We start from the raw sequence: 21,976 nt of genomic DNA, 5'->3' as shown, positions 1-21,976 counted from the left end.
AGCAGAGTGTGAGAGAAGATTCTAACGCCTTTCTCACATGGCCGCTCCAAACTCCTCCTTACTCCCTGGCCTTGCCCTCATTGGGTCTGTCAATCTGATAGCTCCCAGCTGGAAGCCTGCACTGCACCAGGGCCTCTTAATCTAACTGGCTATGTGGGCCCTCTGTTCTGTCCTGTTCTTCTCCTGGTTGTTCTCATGGTCTTGGGCCTCAGGTTTTGTGTCGCTGGGCCTCCCTTCCTACCTCTCTGCCTCAGTTTTGCCCCTTTAGATCTTCCTTCCCTTCCTGGGGCCCCACTCAGCATTGTTCTGTTTCCCACAATATAAAATCTTGCACAGTACACATTCCCTTGCTCCTGCTTATGTTCCCAACAGCTTTATTTTACTTTGGGATGGATGGTTGTGTTGACAGACACAGGCTTTGTGGTTTCTGGCTCTGTCTTCAGTTCCTGGTTACATCCTTTACTTATCTGTCTGCCACACGTGCAAATTCAGTCAAGACTCTGTCCCTATACCTAGGAAATTCTCTGCCTACACTCCACTGTGTACACGACTCCAGTATCTGATCATAATACCGTTTCATACTCCCAGGACTGGTGACATACTTCTGTCTGCAGTGCAAGTTTCTCCTCCTCCTCCTCCTCCTCCTCCTCCTCCTCCTCCTCCTCCTCCTCCTTCTTCTTCTTCTTCTTGTTTTTTTTAAAAAGGACCAATCATTTCCATGGATTCTCATCTTAATTCTTTAGTTTCATGGAGTATTGCCCGACCAACATCCCATCATCCAATGCAAAGGAGACACCACCAACTGCAAAAGCAAGTGCATGATGCTGTTGGAACTTTCAGATGTGGGTTTGATAATACTGCAGAAGATGGAACTTGTCTGGCTGTCTAGGCCGGTGGAGGTTCAGGCTGTCTGTCAGTATCACAGAGCAATGCTATCCTCCGAGACAATCCCTGCTGGGCCCCCAGTGTCTTTCTCCTTGGCTTCCCCTGTTATGGTAGATTGTAATGAAGTAGTCGTGCGTAGTGAGTAGGCCAATATGAGCAGGAAAATAGATGCGTCCATAGGTTGTCTTTATGCTTCATGGAACACAAGACACTCTCACTGGTCTTTTCTCCAATGAGGTTTTAGTAACTAGGGAAACAAGCAGACTGTATAAATGGATAGCTTGTTTTGACAGAAGGTGGCTTTTTCCTAAACTGTTCTATGTCATGGTTAGGCTTTAAGTTGGGGAGGGGGGTTGGGGGCCAATGGTTAAACTTCTCTCTAAAGATGTTTGATAATGAGATGAGCACTCGTCTAATAGAGACTTTCTGTAAGATAATAAATTAATCCATTGAACTAGTTATTTAGCTATCTTTCAGGTGGTCAGATTATTATTATTATTATTATTTTGCATTTTTTTCCTTTCATTGAGAATAGATTTTTTTTCCTCCTGACTATAGTCTCTCCCCAACTCCCCTTCCCTCAGGATCCACTCCCTTTTTGCCTCTCATTAGAAAAGAACAGGCTCCTAAGAGATAACAAACAAAATTGACAAAATAAAATATAGTATGAAGCAAAAACTCTCATATCAAAGTTGGACATGACAACCCAACGGGAGAAAAAGAGTCACAAGAGCAAGCACAAGAGTCCGAGATCCACTTGTTCTTACAGTGAGGAATCCCATGAAAATACTAAGCTAACAGCCATCATCTAAGTGCTGAGAACCTACTGTAGACCCTTGTTGCTTCAATCTCTGTGAGCTCCTTTGTGCCTTGCTTACTTGATTTAGACAGCCTTGTTCCCCTGGTGTCCTGCAGCCTCTCTGGCTCTTACACTCTTTCTCCTCTTCCTCCAGGTTCCCTGAGTTCTGAGGGGAGGAATTGGATGCAGAGATCTCATTTAGGTTATCTCTCCTCTCTCCACATAATGTCTGACTGTGGGTCTCTGCATTGTTTCCATCTCCTGCCAGAGGAAGCGTCTCCAATGATGACAGGATAAAACACTGATCTCTGAGTGTAGAAAAATATCATTAGGAATCATTTTATTGATACTTTTTTTTATTTTAAAGACCAGTCACATTTGATTTTACCATAGGTTTCTGGACCATCTACTCTTTGGTCCCTTTCCTTGAGTAACCCTTCAAGTCAAATCAGATATTGGTTGGTTACTCCCCAAAGTTCTGTGGCACCATTGCCCTAGCATATTTTGCAGGCAGAACGGATGGTGAGTCAGAGGTTGGTATCCTTGTTTATCTTTCAGTAGTCTGCAGAGTACCTTTCTGCCCCTAAGATGCGAGACTGTAGGGGCAAAGGATCCGTGCAAGCACTAGCTTTACATCTGGATGTTCAATGACTTGTGTGGGTTTTGTCCTTGGTAATGGTGCCCCACCTTTGGTATTTGGAAAGCAACCATTTGTCTTACCAATAGCCTGTGTTGTCTTGGAATTTCCACAGGACTCCCTTTCGCCAACAACTCAATTGAAGGCAACCCAGCCCTTCCACTGGCAACTCCATATCCCCTATTACGAGGAGTCCTAATTAAGATTACCTTCATACATCTCAGGAAGTTCCCACTGCACTCGGTTTCCAAATGCCCCCCCCACACACCAGTTCCAAGCATCTCTCTCCCATCATTCCATCTCCATTATCCTGTCCCCAGTGAGCCCGCAGTCTGCCAGAAAAATCCATTCTACTTCACCTCCCAGGGAAATCTATGCACCTCCCAACCCCCACTTCCATGGCTCTGCTCTTTACTATCTAACCTGATTCTACAGACTGAAGCTTGGTTACCATCTACTTAATGTCTAATATCCATTTATAAGCAAGTTCATACCATATTCACCTTTGTGGGTCCAGATGATCTCTAGGTGATTTTTCTCTGGTTTATTAGCCTGCAGATTTTATGGTGTCACTTTTAATAGCTGAGTAATTCTCCATTGTGCAAATGTACCATATTTTCTTTATCTATTCTTCTTTTGAGGGTCATCTAGGTTGTTTCAGTTTATGGCTATTATAAATAAAGCCACTATGAGCATAGTCGAGCAAGTGTCCTTGTGGTAGGATGGAGTGTCCTTTGAGTGTATGCCCAAGAGTGGTATAACTGGATCCTGATATAGATCAATTCCCAACTTTCTGAGAAACTACCATATTGATTTCTGAAGTGTCTGTACAAGTTTGCACTTTCACCAGCAATGGAGGAGTGTCCCCCTTGCTCCACATCCTCACCAGCAGCAGCTGTCACTTGTGTTATTGGGACAGATGTAAGATGGAATCTCATAGTTTTGATTTGCATTTCCCTGAGGTCTGAGGATGTTGAACATTGCTTTAAGCGTTTCTCAGCCACTTGAGTTTCCTCTATTGAGAATGCTCTGTTTAGATTGTAACCCATATTTTAATTGGATTATTTGATTTTTGAATATCTAGTTCCTGAACCTCTCTATATTTTGGATATTAGTCCTCTGTCAGAAGTATAGCTAGTGAAAAATCTTTTCTCATTCTGTAGGCTTACAGAAACTTTTCAGTTTTATGAGGTCCCATTCGTTGTTCATCTTAGTGCCTGTGCTATTGGTGTTTGGTTCAGGAAGTTATGTCCTATGCCAATGAATTCAAGTGCCAGTTTCTCTTCTAGCAGGTTCAGTGTATCTGGTTTTATATTGAGGCCTCTGATCCACTTGAACTTGAGTTTTATACACTGCAATCAATATGGATCTATTTACATGTATTACATATATTATTCATGCAGACATCCAGTGAGACTAACACCATTTGTTAAAGGTGCTGTATTTTTTTAGTGTGTATTTCTGGCTTTATCAAATATCAGGAGTCAATATGGGTGTTGGATCAATGTCCGGATCTTAAGTTCCATTGATCAACGTGTCTGTTTTTATGCCCATACCATGAGGGTTTTATTACTAATGCTCTGTAGTAAGGCTTGAAGTCAGGGATGGTGAGTCCTCCAACAGTTCTTTTACTGTGTTCAGGGTTGTTTTAGCTATTCTGGGTTTTTTTGGTTGTTGTTGTTGTTATTCCATATGAAGTGGAGAATTGTCCTTTCAAGACCTGTGAAGAACTGTGTTGGAATTTTGATTACATTGAATGTATAGATTGCTTTTGGTAAGATGGCCATTTTTACTATGTTAATCCTACTAGTCCATGATTATAGGAGACCTTTTCATCTACTGATATCTTCTTCAGCTACTTTTAAGACTTGAAGTTCTTATTATACACATCTTTCACTTGGTTTAGAGTTAGCCTAAGGTATTGTGAAAGGTGTTGTTTCGCTGATTTTTTTCTAAGTTCATTTGTCATTTGTATATATTTTTTTGTATGCAGCCACTTTGCTGCAAGTTTGTTTCAGCTGAGTTTCCTTGTGGGATTTTTAGGGCCCCTTATGTATACTATCAAATCATCTGCAAAGGAAAATATTTTGACTTCTTCCTCTCCAGTTTGTATCCTCTTGATCTCCTTCAGTTGTCTTACTGCTCTAGCTAAAACTTTAAGTACTATATTGAATAGGTATGGACAGAGTGAAGAACCGTGTCCTGTCCCTGATGTAGTGGAATTGTGAGCAGATATTTTTGGGTATAACTTTTTGGAGTCCTGTAAGGTGGCTCAGCAGGTATAAATAAACACCTGCCACCAAGCCCGAAGACCTGGGTTTAGTTCCAGGATTTACATCTCGTTCAAATTTGTTCAGAAACAGCTTTGTTTTCTGGTTCGTGCTTTACCATACTGGACCAGAAGTGGCAGTGGTAGTTACTTTGTTGATAATTTATTTTTATTTTTTAATTTTTTAATCCTTTATTCTTATAGTTCAAAATTTTTAAACACAATCTTTGCTCAAATTTAGATTACAATTTTTTTTTGCATTTCGATGGCACATCTTTAGCATTTACATATATTTCTTATCTTAATAGGACAGTGCATTTGGCAACTGCATGTACAGTGATGTCTTTAGGAAAAAGTACTCAGTGAATGTTGAACTGATAGATTTATGCACTAGAGAAGCACCAAGCACAGATGGCAACACTAATATATTGCTTATATAACTAAATATGCAAAAATGAAAAGGCAAGAAGTACTTTCCTAAATATGTATTGCCAATTCTGAGCTTAACTGCATTACCATTGTAAGTACATTATTTTATCAATGCCTTCATATAGCAAATACCCTGGCTAGACGAGAAATCAAATAAACCAGGCAAGAAACAGTTTTAATAAGTCACAAAGTTCATAATATAATATTTCTCAACTTAGACTTTTTTTTAAATTTTATTTAATCTTTTTTTTGTTTTTTTTTTTTTACAATCCAGATTTTATCCCCATCCTGGTCTACCCTCTGACTGTTCCACATTCCATACCTCTTCCCCCCACCCCTTCCCTTGACCCCATCTCCACGAGGATGTCCCTACTCCTACCCCCCATCCCACCATACATTACCACTCTCTTGGGCCTCCAGTCTTTTGAGGATGAGGTACATCTTCTCTGAGTCCAGAGCCAGCAGTCCTCTGCTGTGTATGTGTTGGAGGTGTCATATCAGCTGGTGTATGCTGTCTGGTTGATGATACAGTGTCTGAGAGATCCTGGGGTCCAGGTTACTTGAGACTGCTGGTCCTCCTACAGGGTTGCCCTCCTCTTCAGCTTCTTCCAGCTTTCCCCTAATTCAACCACAGGGGTCAGCAGCTTCTGTCCATTGGTCAGGTGTAAATATCTGCATCTGACTCCCAATTTGGGCCTGTCACTGGACCTCATTTTCCTCAGGCTCTTCTCCATTTTTGTCCCTGCAGTTCTATCAGACAGGAACACTGATGCGTCAGAGTTTTTGCCTGTAGGATGGCAACCCCCTCCCTCACTTGATGCCCTGTCTTTCTGCTAGAGGTGGGCTCTAGAAGTTCCCTCTCCCCACTGTAGGGCATTTCATCTAAGGTCCTTCCCTTTGAGCTTAATGTCTCAGATTAAATGGATTCATTGAAGTCAGATCTTGTTCTGTTAATAGATTACATAGATATGATAAACAAAAAAGTTTAACTTTTTAAATATAGCCACATTATCAAAACAATAACATCCTTATCCTGATAAACATGTAAGGGCACGTAAGGAGAGATAGCCAAAGTTTGCTTCATATTATGCTAAATTTGTCATATTATGATAATTTCATGTAAATAGTCAATCTCACAGGGCTCATGGGAAACCCTTGGCTTTTCATGTTACAAAGTAACACATCTGTGAGCCTGGGGCTTTGAGCATCACTGGAGATTTTTGTATTCTCTCTGATCCTCAGGAATGGGGACAGGGAAGGACGTGTGAACTGGGTCATCAGCTGATGTGCAAGATTGTTCTCCTAAGGGAGTACAGTATGTGGAGCAAAGATTGAGGTCACCGTGTGCTTGTCCAGCCCCAGACACAGGGTACCCCGAACAATGGAAAATGTGTGCTCTGGGAAAATATGTCGGTGTGGCGTTTCCTCCTTAGTTGTAAATTTGGTTCAAGCACTTAACAAAACCTGTGCTTAAACTATTGTCTAGATTGCTCTGGGAAAGACTCTGAGTAGCTTGTATTTACTTGCTGGCTAAGTGTTGAGTAAAGATATAAGTGCTTAAATTTAATTTTAATGATTCTGAAAATTGATTTTCTCTACTTGTTTTATACTAAACTTTGTGTAGGTAATAGTTACGCTATCATTTTAAATGATAAAAGTGGGTGCCGGGGAGACGGCTTTGTGGGTAAGAATAAGTATTCCTGTGAAAGCTGCATTTTGAACCTTCAGCACTGAACATTAGGCTTTGGCATGCATGCCTATACCCCAACATTAGTGGGGCAGGAGGGAGAAGGCAGATCCCCAGAACTCCCAAGGCAAATCTCAAGCCCAGCCAACCTAGCTGAGCCCGCAAGCATAAAGGTCAGTGAGAAATGCTGTCTCAAGGAAATGAAGTGGAAAAAAAGACACTGGGTGTTCTCCTCGAGCCTCCGTAGGCCTCTGCACGGGTACACAAACCCACAAGTACATGAATACACATCCACTCACAGCACTTACACACGTGCGTTTTTAAAGAGCGAAACATACAAGTGACTTGAACCGTCTTACCATGTGGCTTCTAGTCCTTAGAAGTCAAGAAGGTAAACTCTTCATGACGTATTTGTAAGTCCCCAGGAGTATTAAGGAATATTTTTCTCTAGAACGTTAACATAAAAGATTGGCCTCAGGCTGGAGATGTCGCTTAGAAGTGGAGTGCCGAGTATTCAAGGTCCCCAGTCTGATCCCCCCCACTGTGGTGGAAGGGAGTACAGGTGAGAGCTACCCCTCAAACTAACAGTCATTTGTTAGTTTCAAAAGTCTGGTAAGTTTGCTACATACACTTTGTTTCTGTGTATGTCATAGTTTACATTGCTGGTCAGTCCATTTTCCAGATTGTGTGGGGATAGCAGACTGTCAGTGGCCTGGATTCTAAATGAGTGTGTCCAGAGACACAATTTACACCTAAGAAGTCTTTTCACCTGTACTAGCCTTAGCTTTCCTACAAAGGTACCGGAAGGATCAGGAAAAAGGGTAGCCTGGGTGACATGTGCCCATAGTCACAGCTGCTCTGGAGGCTAAGGCAGGGAACCAGTCATTTGAAGCTAGCCTGGGCTACAGAGGGATTAAATCTCAAAGAAGAGAGGAAACGAGGAAATTCTCTGAACTGTAAACCCTGCCATTGTTCTTCCCTAGTGTGTGGCATGTATAATTTCTTAGAATATTACACTGGCTAATTTTATGTCAACTTGACACAGGCTGGAGTCATCTGAGACAACGAGGCCTCAACTGAGAAAATGCCTCCATAAGATCAGGCTGTAGGGCATTTTCTTAATTAATTCTTAATTAGTGGGAGGACCCAGCCCATTGTGGGTGGTGCTATCCCTGGGCTTATAGCATCCTGGATGCTATAAGAAAACAGGCTGAGCAAGCCAAAGACAGTAAGCAGCACTACCTAATGACATTCGGGTGTCTGCCCTATTTGAGCTCCTGTCCTGACTTCCCTCAGTGATGAACGGTTACATGGGCACCTAAGCTGAAATAAACCCTTTCCTCCCCAAGTTGCTTTGGCCAGGGTGTTTCATCACAGGAATAGAAAAGAAACTCTAAAAGGCAACTGTTAAGGAATTAATGTACGTCTCAAGACCACTCCACCTGAGTATCCATCCCATGTGCAATCACCAAAGGTAGATGCTGATGTGGAAGACAGGAAGTGCATGCTGATAAGAGCCTGATATGGATATCTCCTCAGAGGCCTTCAAGAGTCAGACATATTCAGAGGCAGATGCTCACAACTAGCCATTGAACTGATCATGGGGTTCTCAATAGAGGAGTTAGAGTGAAGACTGAAGGAGCTGAAAGGGTTTGTGGCACCATGAGGAGAGCAACAATACCAACCAACCACAGCTCCCAGGGTCTAAACCACCAGCCTGGGAGCACTTAGGGGGGGATCCAGGGCTTCAGCTGAATATGTAAAAGTGGAGGGCCCTGCTGGGCATAGGTGGAAGAAGAAAACCTTGACCTCATGAAGGCTGGATGCCCCAGGGGGTGGGAATTTTGAGGGTGGGGAGGTGGGAGTGGGGGGGGGTAGATAGAGGTTACATTCACAGAGAAGAAGGAGGAGGGGCGAGGGGATTGGGGGTTCCGAGGGGGTGGTGGGGGATGGGGTAAGGGGACAACATAGGAAATGTAAATAAATCATCCAAAAAAAAAAAAAGGAATTAATGTACGGAAAATGTAGATACGCTGTTAAATATCTATGTTCTTGTCATTGATATAGTAAGTGATTCATAATTTATTCTTCTGAACTATTTTATTATGGCAATATCAAGCTGAATATGGTTTGCCTCTAGGGAAGTGGCAGTTAGTGGCAAGCAACCTGAAAACTCCATCCCATAATGAATGAACGATATTTTCCTGGTCTCTGAGTACTATAAGACACAATGGGAACCTTAGTCAGTTTAAAAGTGAGGGTTATCAAATCATAGGAACTGTTTCACCACCTAAAGCAGCCACAGGAAAACAAGGGCACTTTTGTCTGATACTTAAAATATTGTTTTGAACGTAACTTATATTTAAATTTTATTTTTAGTGTAAGCAAGAGCCATTGGCTCTTGGAACATAATCAAGATGTCTCTTTCCTGTCTTCCGAGCTCTCTTGGATGATAGTTTGTGGGTCTTTGAAAAACAAGAGGAAAACCTTGCTGCTTAAAAAGTTCTGTCAAATCTGCCAGTGCAGAATGCAGATGGCGCCATAGGGACTACATGTCACAATAAGGAAACACTCATTTTATTTTATTTTTTTAGTTTCATGTGCCTTTTTTTCCATATTTATATTTGTTTTGATTGTTGGGCCTGTTTATTTCCAGACACTAAGCAGTATGTTTCCTGTTTTATCCAGAGCAACTTGATGTTTGGAATGTTTCCAAAACTGAAAGAAAGATTTTTGTTTCATTTAAAACAAGTTATTCCCAGAACACAGCATGGGAAGTGAACAGTCTCTTGAAACTTAGATGAATCTGGAAGAGTAGCATGTGTTTGAGAACCTTTTTACACTCATTTTTACTACTTGTAGAACAAAATTTGCACTTAATGTAAAATGAAGCAATGTATTCAGGCACACAGTGGGTTTTACAATAACCTCGGAGGAGCAAAGTGCGGGATCTCCAGTGTATATATGCTGGGTCATTAGATTCGGAGTGATATCTGCAGTGTAGACTGTGGCAATGACCAGAAAGGCATAGCAAGGAAGGCAGCTCTGTGGAAGGCATTTGTGGAAAGTACATAGGAGGACATGAGGGGAAGTCTCCTGGGGAAGAGGAAGGATTTTAGGGTTGGGGAGGAGAATCAGCAAGCAACTGTGAAGAACTTATTAAAATGTAAACGAATCATCTATGACATACTATAAGGAAGCCTGTTACTTGACATGCTAACAAACAAACAAAAGTAACAAATTTACTCATTTATTTGGAGGCAGAGTCTCGGCTTGCATCCTCAGTTGGCCTGTAAAACCTCCTGGAACTCACAGAGATCCACCTGCCTCTGTCTCCCAAGTGCTGGGATTAAAAGTGTGTGCCACCATGCCCAGTCTAATGAAGTTTTTAAAAAGGAAAATGTGGGAGGATAGAAAAGCATTTCGAGTTCAATAATCTGAATTTTTCCTCAGTGCTTATCCTGTGATTTCTTTAAAAAAAAAAAAAAATCTCTGTGTTTTAATCATACCCTTTCACCTTCTGTTTGAAAGCACAAGGGGATTTAAACTGTGTCCTGGATTTAAATGCACTACTGTCTCGTTTCAGCATTTGCTATTTCTCCAAAATGCAAAACCATTTGAATAGTGTGTCTTAGTTCCACTTACCATAAAATTGTCTTGTACTTTGTTCAGCCTGTGTCATAAATACAATGTCACTCTTATTTCTTGCATCTTCCAGTATAATTTATTGTATCACTGTGATACCAGATTCACATTCTTTCTCTCTCTCTTTCCCTCAGCCACCACACATGCACATGCACGCAGGCACAGGAAAAAGTTACAAGCCAATTTCTCTGATGAACGTAGAGGCAGAAATCCCCAATGAAATACTGGCCAACTGAATTCAAGATCATATCAAAAACATCATTCATTCTGATCAAGTTTTCACCCCAGAGATTTAGGGACGACTCATCAAACAAGAATCAATAAATGAAATTCATCTCACAAATGAACTCAAAGACAGAGATTGCAGGATTACACCAATAGACACAGAAAAAGGCCTTTGACTTTCAGACTTCTTTGTCAATTTATCTGGAAGAGTGAAAACTGGGAAGTAGAGTTGGAGGGATGGTTCAACAGGTAAAAATGCTTGCCATGCAAGCCTGGTGACCCGAATTTGATTCTGGAATCCCTAGTAAAAGGAAACTGGCCAAAGGAGGTAGTTCTCTTATGTCACAGGACTGCAGTGATGTTTGAGAACCTATACTCAAATCATGAACACAGATAATAGTGATGAATTAAAAATAAAGGCCACAAAATCACTATTTTTGCCCCCCCAAGTGTTTTATTGTGTTTTAGTGTCACTAACTTTATTTGTCTCATGTGCATAACTCCACATGAATCTTCACAGTGAGATCAACAGCAACATGGTTCAGATGCTCTCTGTGGCTGGCATAGTAGTAGGCTGGTCTTGAACTCATGTGGTGGTGATTATAAAAATCAACCTCACACATTTTTGTGCTTTCTTTCCTTCCTCTTACAGTTGAAAAGGGCAGGCAGAAGAATCCCAGAAGCCTGTGCATCCAGACCCAGACATCTCCAGATGTGCTGTCCTCCGAAAGAACGCTTGAGTTGGCTCAGTACAAAACAAAATGTGAAAACCAAAGTGGATTTATCCTGCACCTCAAGCAGCTTCTTGCCTGTGGTAATACCAAGTTTGAAGCACTAACAGTTGTGATCCAGCACCTCCTGTCTGAGGTAAGGATATCTATCAACCCTAAATGGTGGGGAAGGAGGATGCTCAGACTTGTTCTACAGATATGTTTACATTAATGACTGGAAGACCTGGCTCTCTCCTCCTCTCCTCTCCTCTCCTCTCCTCTCCTCTCCTCTCCTCTCCTCTCCTCTCCTCTCCTCTCCTCTCCTCTCCTCTCCTCACCTCTCCTCTCCTCTCCTCTCCTCTCCTCTCTCACTCCCCTTCTCTCTCCCTCCCAATCCCTGTGTGTGTGTGTGTGTGTGTGTGTGTGTGTGTTTATGGTTGAGACTAGAGAAGGATCTCATTAATTTTCCGGGAGCCATCTGCCTTCATTTCGAGACAGGGTTTCTCACTGGCATGAAGCTCTCCTTGTTGGTCTTGCTGACTAGCGAGCAAACCCCAGAAATCTGCCTGTCCCCATATCCCCAGTACTCCAGCACGCACAGCTGTGCCTGGCTTTTTAAAAATGGAGGGATCCTAGAGATTAAACTGAGGAATTTGTGCGTATGGACGAGCTATCCCCACACCCCAAACTATACTTTCATCACTCACTTCCTACTTGTGCCAGTCTCAGAATTTGGGGTTACATTTTCCGCTATCTTCCCTCCCTCTTTTTCCTGTGCGTGGTGTACAAGCATGTGCACATGCGGTTGCAGGCGCCATGCATGCTGAGAAGAGAGCAGACCAGTGTTCCTCTAGTGCACTCCACCTTACTTTTTGAGACACAGTTTCTCCCTGAACCTTTACCTGGAAGTTTCAGCCAGGCTGGCTGCTGGACTAGGATTCCCGGGATCCACCTGTCTTCATCTCCAAAGACTGCAGTGACAGGCGCTCACTACCTACCATGCCTTTTTACAAGGACATTAAGGCTTTGAACTCAGGTCCACATGCTTTGACAGCAAGCACTCCTAACTGCTGAGCCATCTCCTGAGCCTTCAGATATTTTCTTAATACCCCCTTTCCCTCCCAGAGTCTCTTCACTAGAAAGATGGTAGCGAGAAGGTAATTCCCTGTGCTATTTTAAAACTCCAGACTTACGATAGTATGAAAGTATCATTCCACTTTTTTTTTTTTTTGTCTAAATCATATACACGTTCATACATAGTACTTTAGAAAATGAAGTAGCTCTTCCTTCGAAGGTCATCCCATTCCAACCTGGCTGATCACCGGCTTCTGATAGCTCCTCTCTGCAGTCAATCGCACTGCTAACAGCTGCACCTCGACCGAGCAGTCCATCCTGTTGTCTGTCTTCTAGGGTTCTCCACTGTCCACAGATGATCCGATGTGGTTGGCAGGACTCTCAAAAGGACATTGAGCATCTATAAATTAATCAGTGTGAATTAAGCAAATAGGTGTCTAAAGTTTCTAAAAACATGCTATTAAAAGATTTAGGATAAAAAAATATATGTTATTGGTATTTTATATTGATTACATTGTATATATTTGAGCTAGGTAAAAGCTATTAGAATTAACTTTTTAAAAAAAGATGTGCTTGCTAGGAAATATTATGTCTATTTCTTAGGAATGATTCTGATTCATTAACTTGGACTATAAGGTTTTATAATTTGACATTAGTGTCTTTTTAAATGTGACCCTTACTGCCAAATGCTCAGCTGCGTAGCAGAGGTGTGAAGGAACAGCAGGAAGGAGTTAACATTTTTTAGTAACACCCAGCACTTAGAGTAAGAACTGATTTATCTTTTTAAATGCTAACCCTATCGATGATGAATGAGAATTTACAAATAAAATCAGGACACAGAGTTTGGAGACTCCAGACAGTGAGCAGTATCAGTCAGTCCTGACCATGCTTTTCCCCAGATGCCTGCATGTTCAGACCTCCATAAGTAAGCATCCGTTTACCATGACCTGCACCCGATGTACACAGACTGATTCTACAGTGAAGGTTCAGTGCTAGTTGAATAAAGTAGGCAGTCTTGCCTTCTCTGGTCCTCGGTGGGCAAAGGAATGCACTTGAGAAGGAAGTAGGAATTTTCCATCTGATTCTCTTAGTCTCTCTGAGGACCTCTTTTGGAAAGAGTATCCCACAGAATATGCAAATGTAGTGTTAATAAGAGACTTTTTGGCCCAGACAAAGTGGTTCCTAAACCAAATCTGTATAGTTCACCAGGTGCCCAATTGAGGAACGAATAGATGTAGCACTTAATTAAAATGGCCCTGGGTTTGGAATACTGAGTGATATACGATATACCCTTAATGAGTTTCAAGAACATTTTTGTAATGATCCATGATTATTGGGATCCATTGCTATTGGGTGAAACAGAACATCCTGGCAGAAAGCAAGTGAAGGAGCTAGTGGCTCATGGCATCATAGACAAGAGGAAGAGGAGGAGAAAGGGGGGTGGGGAGGAAGAGACCAGGCACAAACTATATCCTTTAAAGCCCCACTTTAAGTACCTTACTTGCAATCAGGTTCTGCCTGCTAATAGCCCATTCAGCTCTGACTTGTAACCCACTGATGAAGTCAGCATCCTCAGGATCCATGTGTCTGTCAACAGGACCAGCATGCAGGGGTGTCAAGCCCTCAGTGCCTGAGTGTTTCTCTCCAAAGCACAACAGAATGGCTATGTAACAGTGACCTTAATGAATATCAAGCCCAGGAACCCCCTCCTTAAGGAGACTCCTGGGGCTTCTAGCTCTACCTTTTACCCACCCTCTGGATTCCAGGATTGTATACTTCTCTTTTTGCTTTCTATATGATAACTCCTCACTCTGTGTTTGTTTCTGCCTTCTAAAACAATAGTATATTTTATTATTTTAGGTGTTTGCTACATGTACATCTTTGCACCACTTATATGCAGGGCCCACAGAAACCAGAAGGAGGTTCTGGAATTACAGGCAGTTGTAAGCTGCCCTTAGTTGCTGAGAATTGAGCCTGGGGTCCCCTGGAAGAGCAAGCCAGTGCTCTTGACCACTGGGTCGTTTCTCCAGCCCCTGTTTTGGCTCTTTAAGATGGAAGTTTATTGAGAGCAGAGTCTGCCCCCAGTTCTTCTTGTAAAACCACCTCAAGAATTGTAGTACACAATTCAGACAAGCGATAAGCGAGGGGTGAGGGAGGAACTGCAGGTGTGTCTTACAAATGCAGACAGAGTCCCCACATTAGATGCTCTTCACTCCTTCTCTGTTTTTTAATCCACCAGTGAATGTTTGCTAGTTGCCTAGTGTGTTACAAGGCACTGTTATGAAACAGCTGAAAGGGAAAGAAATGGACGGGGAAAGTTGATCAATTAAAATCCCCTTAACTGCTACTTCTCTTGCACCCATTATTGAAACATTAGGACACCATTGGCAAGCACTGCTGTTAGTAACTCTAGAGTCCTCCTCATCAAAGGGTCTCTAGGCATATTTCTTGGTAAAGTAAAACAAGTCCAGACAGGATTTGGGTTGTTGTTGTTGTTGTTGTTTGTTTGTTTTTTGCATATAAAATCTAACATAGGCTAGTACCTCCAAAAAGAAAAAGGTTGGGTTTTAAATAATACTGACTGTCTACATCTCAGATTTAGAGGGGGAAAAGGTGTCTACAATGATCAAAGTACTGTGTGGATGATATGAGGAAATCAGGCCTAGCCACGTCCAAATTGTCTGCAGCTCTCTTGTGTAGAATTTCCTGTGTTGCTGATGCTATTCAGTAGCCAGCAGAAGTCACACTGGTGGGACGACAGCCAGCCACTAAGTGCTTGCATCCCAGCGACCCTAATTAAATTACGGAGGATCCCATTTTTTTTTTTCCTTAGGGCACTTCATATATTTAATGCATGAATATGAGTATGAAATCGTCTTTGTGTGGATTCCCACCTTCCTCCCCAGTCTCACTGTGTGTGTGTATGGGGGGGGGCAGCTGCACGTTATAGCGCAAAGATAATCAAATAAACCCCTTCTCTGGATTATAAATGGTTTATCATCCATGACAGAGACACTAACCTTAGCAGCTGAAAAAAAAAATCTGTCTCTAACTGCCAGAATGTATTTTATCATCTGGGAGTAAATAACATAAGTACATTCAAAGGACAAGCAACCCAGACAGTCATGCAGGATAACTATGTCTGTCGGAGTCTGGGCTCTGTGGTCCGCATTTTTGAGTAGATCATATTAAAGCACTGGGTTTCCCATAGTCCTGCCCTGCTTCGCCTCAGATGATGTCATCTGCTTTGATTGATGACCAAAGAATTGGTCCTGGACAGTGCCCTCCCCTCTAAGTACCAGGCTTCTTGAAGGCAGGAGCTATGCCTTAATTTTCTTACATATCATTATAGTATATGATATAGAATGTGCTTAGTTCTATGCGTAATAACTCATAATTCAGAAAGATAAATGTCCCTTCTGGGAATTTGGGGGAGGGGATGTTGTCTCCAATACTTGACTTTCCAGAAAGTGTATAAAATGAGTCAGTTTAAGAAAGCCAGTCATCCGAAGAGGGTAGTATGGAGAAGATCCTGGAGGAAGGATAGCTTTTGACTTGAATAGAGGATCTCAGGATGCTGAACAGGAGCTGGACAATTCCAGTCCGTGGAAGCACACACAGGCAACCGCTCATGCTTGCCGCACATGTGTATGTTGTGGTCGCTGGAAGAACTCAGCCTCATGTACAGGTACTACCTGAGCTCCGCGTTCAGTTCCGTTGTTGTTTGTGATGTACTCAATAGGAGGCTCCTTTTAGAAGGGAGTTTATACACAAAAAAGTCCTCTAGGGTGTAAAGAAATCCCTTAGCCGGGCAGTGGTGGCGCAGGCCTTTAATCCCAGCACTTGGGAGGCAGAGGCAGGTGGATTTCTGAGTTCGAGGCCAGCCTGGTCTACAGAGTGAGTTCCAGGACAGCAGGGCTACACAGAGAAACCCTGTCTTGAAAAACCAAAAAAAAAAAAAAAAATCCCTTCTATGAAAGAACCAGGACTAGAGCAAAGGTGACAGTAAGAGCAAAAGCCATTGTGAGGGAGCAGTGAGCTGGCTCCCCCCCCCCCCCGCCCCCACTTCCGGCCATTGAGACACAGTGACAACTGACCTTGATGTCCTCTTGCTGTATGGAGCTGGAGAAGGTTGAGGGTGGTTAAGGGAAGTGAATGAGGACAGATATCCACACTCTCACTGAAATCTGTTGCCTCCCCCCCGAAGTCCACTAATAAGCAAACCGCCGTCCCTCATGTATTTATGGAGGTAGGCGTGGCTTTTCCAGAGTCCTTTGAAGACAAGCATCTGTAGCGTCAGTTTTTGCCATCTTCCTTTCAGTTTTCATGTGTAAGCAATAAGATTTTCTTGCCTCTCCCCTCGCCCCCTTTTGTTTGCAACTTGGCTGCTGTGGGAAAGGGGACTCTGAAGCATGTCACAGTGTCAGACTTACTGCGCATGTCTAACAGAGCGGTCCTCTGCTTTTCTCTCACTTCCTTGACAAAATCTGCCATTTACCCAAAGTGTTTGAATAAGATTAAGACTTGATATGACAGTACTAGAATAGTCAGGCTGTAGTGGCACGTGCCTGCAATCCAAGAACTTGGGAGACGGGGACAAAGGAAACCAAGTAGAGACCTGTAAGAAGGGGAGAAAAGGGAAGAACATTATATCTGTGGGTTATTTTAGTTTTTTGCATTACAAAAGCAATTGTTGCTTATTTTTGAAAACTGGAATTCCTGACTGGTGATTTCAAATATACGTGATCTCCAATACCCATGTTAGCACTTCCAGTTAAAAAAAAAAAAGTCAATGAACTATACTCTATTGCAATGTCATTTAAAATTCTAAAACACAACGGGGCCCTCTGATTGCCCTTCACCTAGTTCATCATGCCTTTAGTATATGGGTTCTGAAGAACAAGTTTCCCTTTTCTATTAGTAAGTGAGATAATCTAATGACCTCAATTAGAGAGGGGAGTAAAACGGCTCATGCATCTAAAAATAGCTCCATTATCCACGCAGAGAGGGTCCCGTTTCTGTTTCCTTTGCCCCAGCTGATATTAAGTAAGTGGCAATCGATCAGGGTAATGTCTGGCTCTCGTTTCTCATAAATGAAGGGCTGTGGCTTTAAGTAATCATCCGCTGCTTGTGCCAGAGACAGAAGCTGCAGTATCAGCTTCGGAGAGGAGAGAGAGGAGTCTGAGGCAGTAACCTGCAGGACAGGAGGGAAGGCCACCAGGGCCAATGGCGCTCCTCCCTGTGGAGGTTTGAATGTAGGCAGACCCAGATGGGTGGGAGGCGTGGCCACCTGTGCACTTCTTGGACAGTGCAGGGGGTGGGGGAGTTGGAGAGACCGGAGCTGGAAAATGGGCTGCCCCAGCAGCAAAATGTGCCTCTCTCCTCCCTGTGCAGCACCAAGGGTAATTAGTATTTGTTTACAGTGCTTTTCTAGAAGGGTGTGAGGGACGAAGGCAGACCCTGTCTGGAACCAGGGGAAAGTGCTTTGAATGAGAATCAACTCTACACTGCAGAGGCTAGTCTCACACGGGTCTCTGCCATACCGTGATCCAGATGCTGGAGCCCCACATCTAAGGTGATCTCGGGAAGGACACTTACCGAGAGCTTGGAATCTCACTTCCTAGTTGTCACCCTGGCGCCAGGGAATCTCCGTCTTGAGGAACTGTGTTTGATGATTGTGTTTGTATAAGTATGTGTGGATGTGTGCCTGCTACAGACCTGGAGGTAACGTGAAAATTATTCCTTACCGCAAGACTGATATTTGTTAGTTTTTAAACACCGAAACTCCCTCCCGATTTCCTTTATGTCACTTATTTCAAATATATTTAGGATTGTCGTTGCTTCATGTTGTGATAATCCTTGGAAACTGCTGTGTAGCTGGGTAAAATCAACTTGATTTCATCTTTAAGAGATTAATTTTTTTTTGTCCTAGCTTAAAAGCAAACTTTTTTTTTTTTGCTTGTTTAGAATATAGGATTGGCCTTGTTACAAAACTTTTTTATTTGCGGACATGGGACAAAGTCCATATAAATGCCTATGTTTAGAACATTAAATATTTATCTTGAACTGATTAGGCCTTTATTGCCCTTGGAGGGGAGATTGCATTACATCTTAAGTACAGTATGCATTAGCGTAAAGAGTCTATGGGTCTGCAGTAAGTACAAGGCTCAAAGCAAATATTTTTAAATAGTCATTTTGTTCCTCAAAGGAAAGTTTCCAGAGGACCTGGGAAAATACAGACTTTTTTTTTGAAACATGAAATTCCTTCACGGTACATTGTGTTTTGCTTTGTTTTTAACAACACGAACTGTTAGCTTAAGTGATTCAGTGATTCGTATCTCGGCCTCTCAGCTCTGGTCTTATTTTCCTGGCAATGGCAAATGTGTACCTTACTGAAAAGGGACCCTCTTTAAAAACGTGTTAGTAACTTGGTGTGTGTTTTCTGCAGCGGGAGGAAGCACTGAAGCAACACAAAACCCTCTCTCAAGAACTTGTCATCCTCCGGGGAGAGCTAGGTAAGAGCCTGTTTTCCTGCCCCTGCCCTAGGTAAAGTTTACTGAAATTGACAAACGTGCTCTTCCTTCCTGCTCTGTGGCTGGAGTTACATGCTGGCAGCTGTTCTCTCTCTCTCTCTCTCTCTCTCTCTCTCTCTCTCTCTCTCTCTCTCTCTCTCTCTCTCTCTCTCTCATATCTGTGCAAACACTATCGACATTACTTTTGAATCTTGGCAGCGTGACCTCAAGCTCACAGAATTCCTGGCACTGATCTGAGTAAGCTAGCACAGCTTTCTGATGACCAAGGCATAAAGCATTGCTTCATACTGAGTAGACAGGGACAGAATGCTTTCTGTAATTGTGAGCATTTCCATTGAATAATTATGTTGTCCTTCCTTCCTTCCTTCCTTCCTTCCTTCCTTCCTTCCTTCCTTCCTTCCTTCCTTCCTTCCTTCTTTCCTTCCTTCCTTCTTTCTTTCCTTCCTTCTTTTTTTCCAGAACCACTTTTTATATTAAAGAGTGTTAAGGAAAGTTATTCTCTGATAAAAGTGACTACATTACACATCCCTGATGTGGTACAGTATACCTGTGAGTGTACAGTGAGTCTACAATTAAAGGGATACTGCCTGTTAAGGCCACCCATCTGAATGAGGCATGCTCTGTGCTACCTAGTCAGTATGAGAGGGGAAGGAATGTCTACCAACTCCAGGAGTGGTGTGCTCTGTAGCATTCAGTAGGAAGTCCTGCTGTTTGATATTTTGAGTTCTTGGTGCTTCTGAGGATCTCTAGATTTGAAGGACAAAGACAGTTGCCCTTTCTACCTCAGTTACCTGTAGTAGAGATCTGACTGCTTTGTGCCCCTCCCTTTGCCCTGTCTGTGGGGACCCCTTACCCTAAGAATTGGCTCCCTGATTTAGCTTCAACTAGATATGGAGTCATTCAGCGAGTGTCACCTGCCTTGTCCTTGGCTTTTCTTGCTGATAGGCTGTGTTGGAAGCATGGGTAGCATACGTTCTTCAAAGGGAAACAGCTAAAGATAGAACAAATCTTGTTCATTTAATTCTGAAAGAATCCTGCTTTTCTCTGAGAACTGGACCATAGTTTAAATACTGCCATTCTAATTTGGTGGCCTAGAATATGTGTCAGCAACTACACTGGCCCAGCCAGGGCAAAGGTCAAGTGCATGTAGAGTCAAGACCTTGCCTTTACCTACTCCTTGTGTCTGCCAGTTGAAGTTGAGGCCAATACCTAGTTAACCCTTGAGACTCACAACAGTAGAGAAGCCACCAGTGCTGGCTGGCTGGATGGATGGATGGCTGGGTGGGTGGCATCAAGTAACAGAAAGGAAGGACCCTTGTGGAAAACTAATTTTAAGGCAGGTCAAAGTGCAGAAGCCCAGTGATGGGTGAGCTCTTTCAAACCAGGACAGAAGCCACAGCATGGGTGGCCCTGATCCCAGACACCATGAAGACCTTCCGCTTCTAATTCAATCTAGCTGCCTTCCTTTTGATTGCCCAATGACCAGCTTGATTTGTTTGTCTGTGCCTTAAGTACTGTAATGTATACAGAATAAGGAGAGGAGGGAAGAGGGGCTGTGTGTGTGTGTGTGTGTGTGTGTGTGTGTGAGAGAGAGAGAGAGAGAGAGAGAGAGAGAGAACAAAACACAGTTTATCAAAACACAGTAGAAGTGGAGATGAGCCTGCGTAATGCTTCAGGTTTCTACTCTCTAAGAGAAGGCAGAACCAAGACAGAAGGGGACACTGGGCTCATTGACTCTGACTGAATAGCAATCCTCTTCAGCACTAAGCAGTTTAAATTGGAGCCCAGGTCCACAGCTCTTGCCGTTATCATGCAGCCTGTCAGGAAACAGCCGTCCTTTGTTCTCTCACCTCCGTCTGTGATAAAGAGAATGTGGCCTGGTGTGTTTTTCCTGCCACTGTCAAAGTGTCAGGATGTTATGGGTGGCCTGTCCATATTGTTTTGTCACCCTAGGCTAGACTTGGGAAATGGTGTCATTTCTGTCAACTACTGACTCAGACAAGGCTTGCTCAAGGACCAGTGCTTGCTCAAGGACCAGCGAAGGCATTTGGGAAAAGGTTAGTTTGGCCAGGGAAGAGAAGAGAAACCTTCAAACAAGTGTAATGAAGCTGGCTCAAAAGAAAGTTCTTGAATCTTTCAGCTGGATTTGTGTATTGGGCCAGAGTGGAAAAAAGATAAAAGTTTATATGCTAAAGCTGAGACCTCAGTTCTCCAATTTGAGGCAATAAAAGGTGTAGCACTGTGGTGTCGCCGTCTCCAGGTTCAAATCCTTGGGTTGGGTGGCTCAGAGCACATCATGTCACATTTCTCCTGCCCCAGTTTTATTCTCTCTAAAGTGACAATGTGCATGTGTGCCCAGAGGATGATCATAAGGGTCACACGAGGTAAAACATTGCAAAGCGCTCATGCCAGGGGTTAACTGCTATTAGCCATAAAGACACGAATATACGCAGTTTTAAGTTAATGTCATGACATGTATCTATAATCCCACTAACTCCAGAGGCCAAGACAAAAGGATTGCTATCAGGCCTAGGCCAGCATAGTGAGTGAATGGCCAGTCTGACTACATAATGAGAGCCTGTTCCAAACACGCACACACGCACATGCTCACAGACACACATACAAACAGATTCACATACAAACAAACAGATAGCTGTGTAGTGATCGGTGACATTGAAAGCATAAACCATACCATGAGAAAGAATAGTCAGCAGATGGAATACTATTAGAAATCCCCAGGTCAGGGAGACTGACCAGTCCTTTGCTGCTATTTAATGTTGGCATTTAATGTTCCATTAGTGGATTAGGGTTTTTTTTTTTTTTGGTTGGTTTGGTTTGGTTTGGTCTGGTCTTGTCTGATCTGGTCTGGTCTGGTCTTTCACGACAGAGTTTCCCTGTGTTGCCCTGGCTGTCCTGGAATTCAATCTGTACACCAGGCTGGCCTCAAACTGGAAGATCCTCCTGCCTCTGCCTCTTGAGTGCTGGGATTAAAGATGTACACCCTTACTGCCTGGCTGAAGGTGTAGGGTTTTTATTCATACACTCCCAGTTAGGAGTTACTTAACATTTTTGAGTACAGAGAG

The 21,976-nt window shown here is 42.9% G+C and overlaps 1 protein-coding gene across 4 annotated transcripts in view; it reads left to right on the top strand.

Moving 5' to 3' along the window:
* Window positions 1–21,976, top strand: part of Mtus1 (microtubule associated scaffold protein 1) — a 145,073-nt gene that overhangs the window by 101,028 nt on the left and 22,069 nt on the right. For all 4 annotated transcript variants that reach the window (XR_003711482.1, XM_028768162.1, XM_028768161.1 and 1 more), the window contains 2 exons: window positions 11,229–11,443; window positions 18,809–18,875. Coding sequence is in view for 3 of the 4 variants with exons in the window: in XM_028768162.1 (XP_028623995.1) it covers window positions 11,229–11,443; window positions 18,809–18,875 (282 nt within the window). In the remaining variant the exon portion in view is untranslated. The remainder of the gene's footprint in view (window positions 1–11,228; window positions 11,444–18,808; window positions 18,876–21,976) is intronic.

This window comes from Grammomys surdaster, unplaced genomic scaffold (assembly GCF_004785775.1).
Source record: "Grammomys surdaster isolate TR1022 unplaced genomic scaffold, NIH_TR_1.0 185, whole genome shotgun sequence".
Classification (NCBI taxonomy): domain Eukaryota; kingdom Metazoa; phylum Chordata; class Mammalia; order Rodentia; family Muridae; genus Grammomys; species Grammomys surdaster.
The sequence above is the reverse complement of the archived record's forward strand: the minus strand, read 5'-3'. Positions and strand labels throughout refer to the sequence as shown.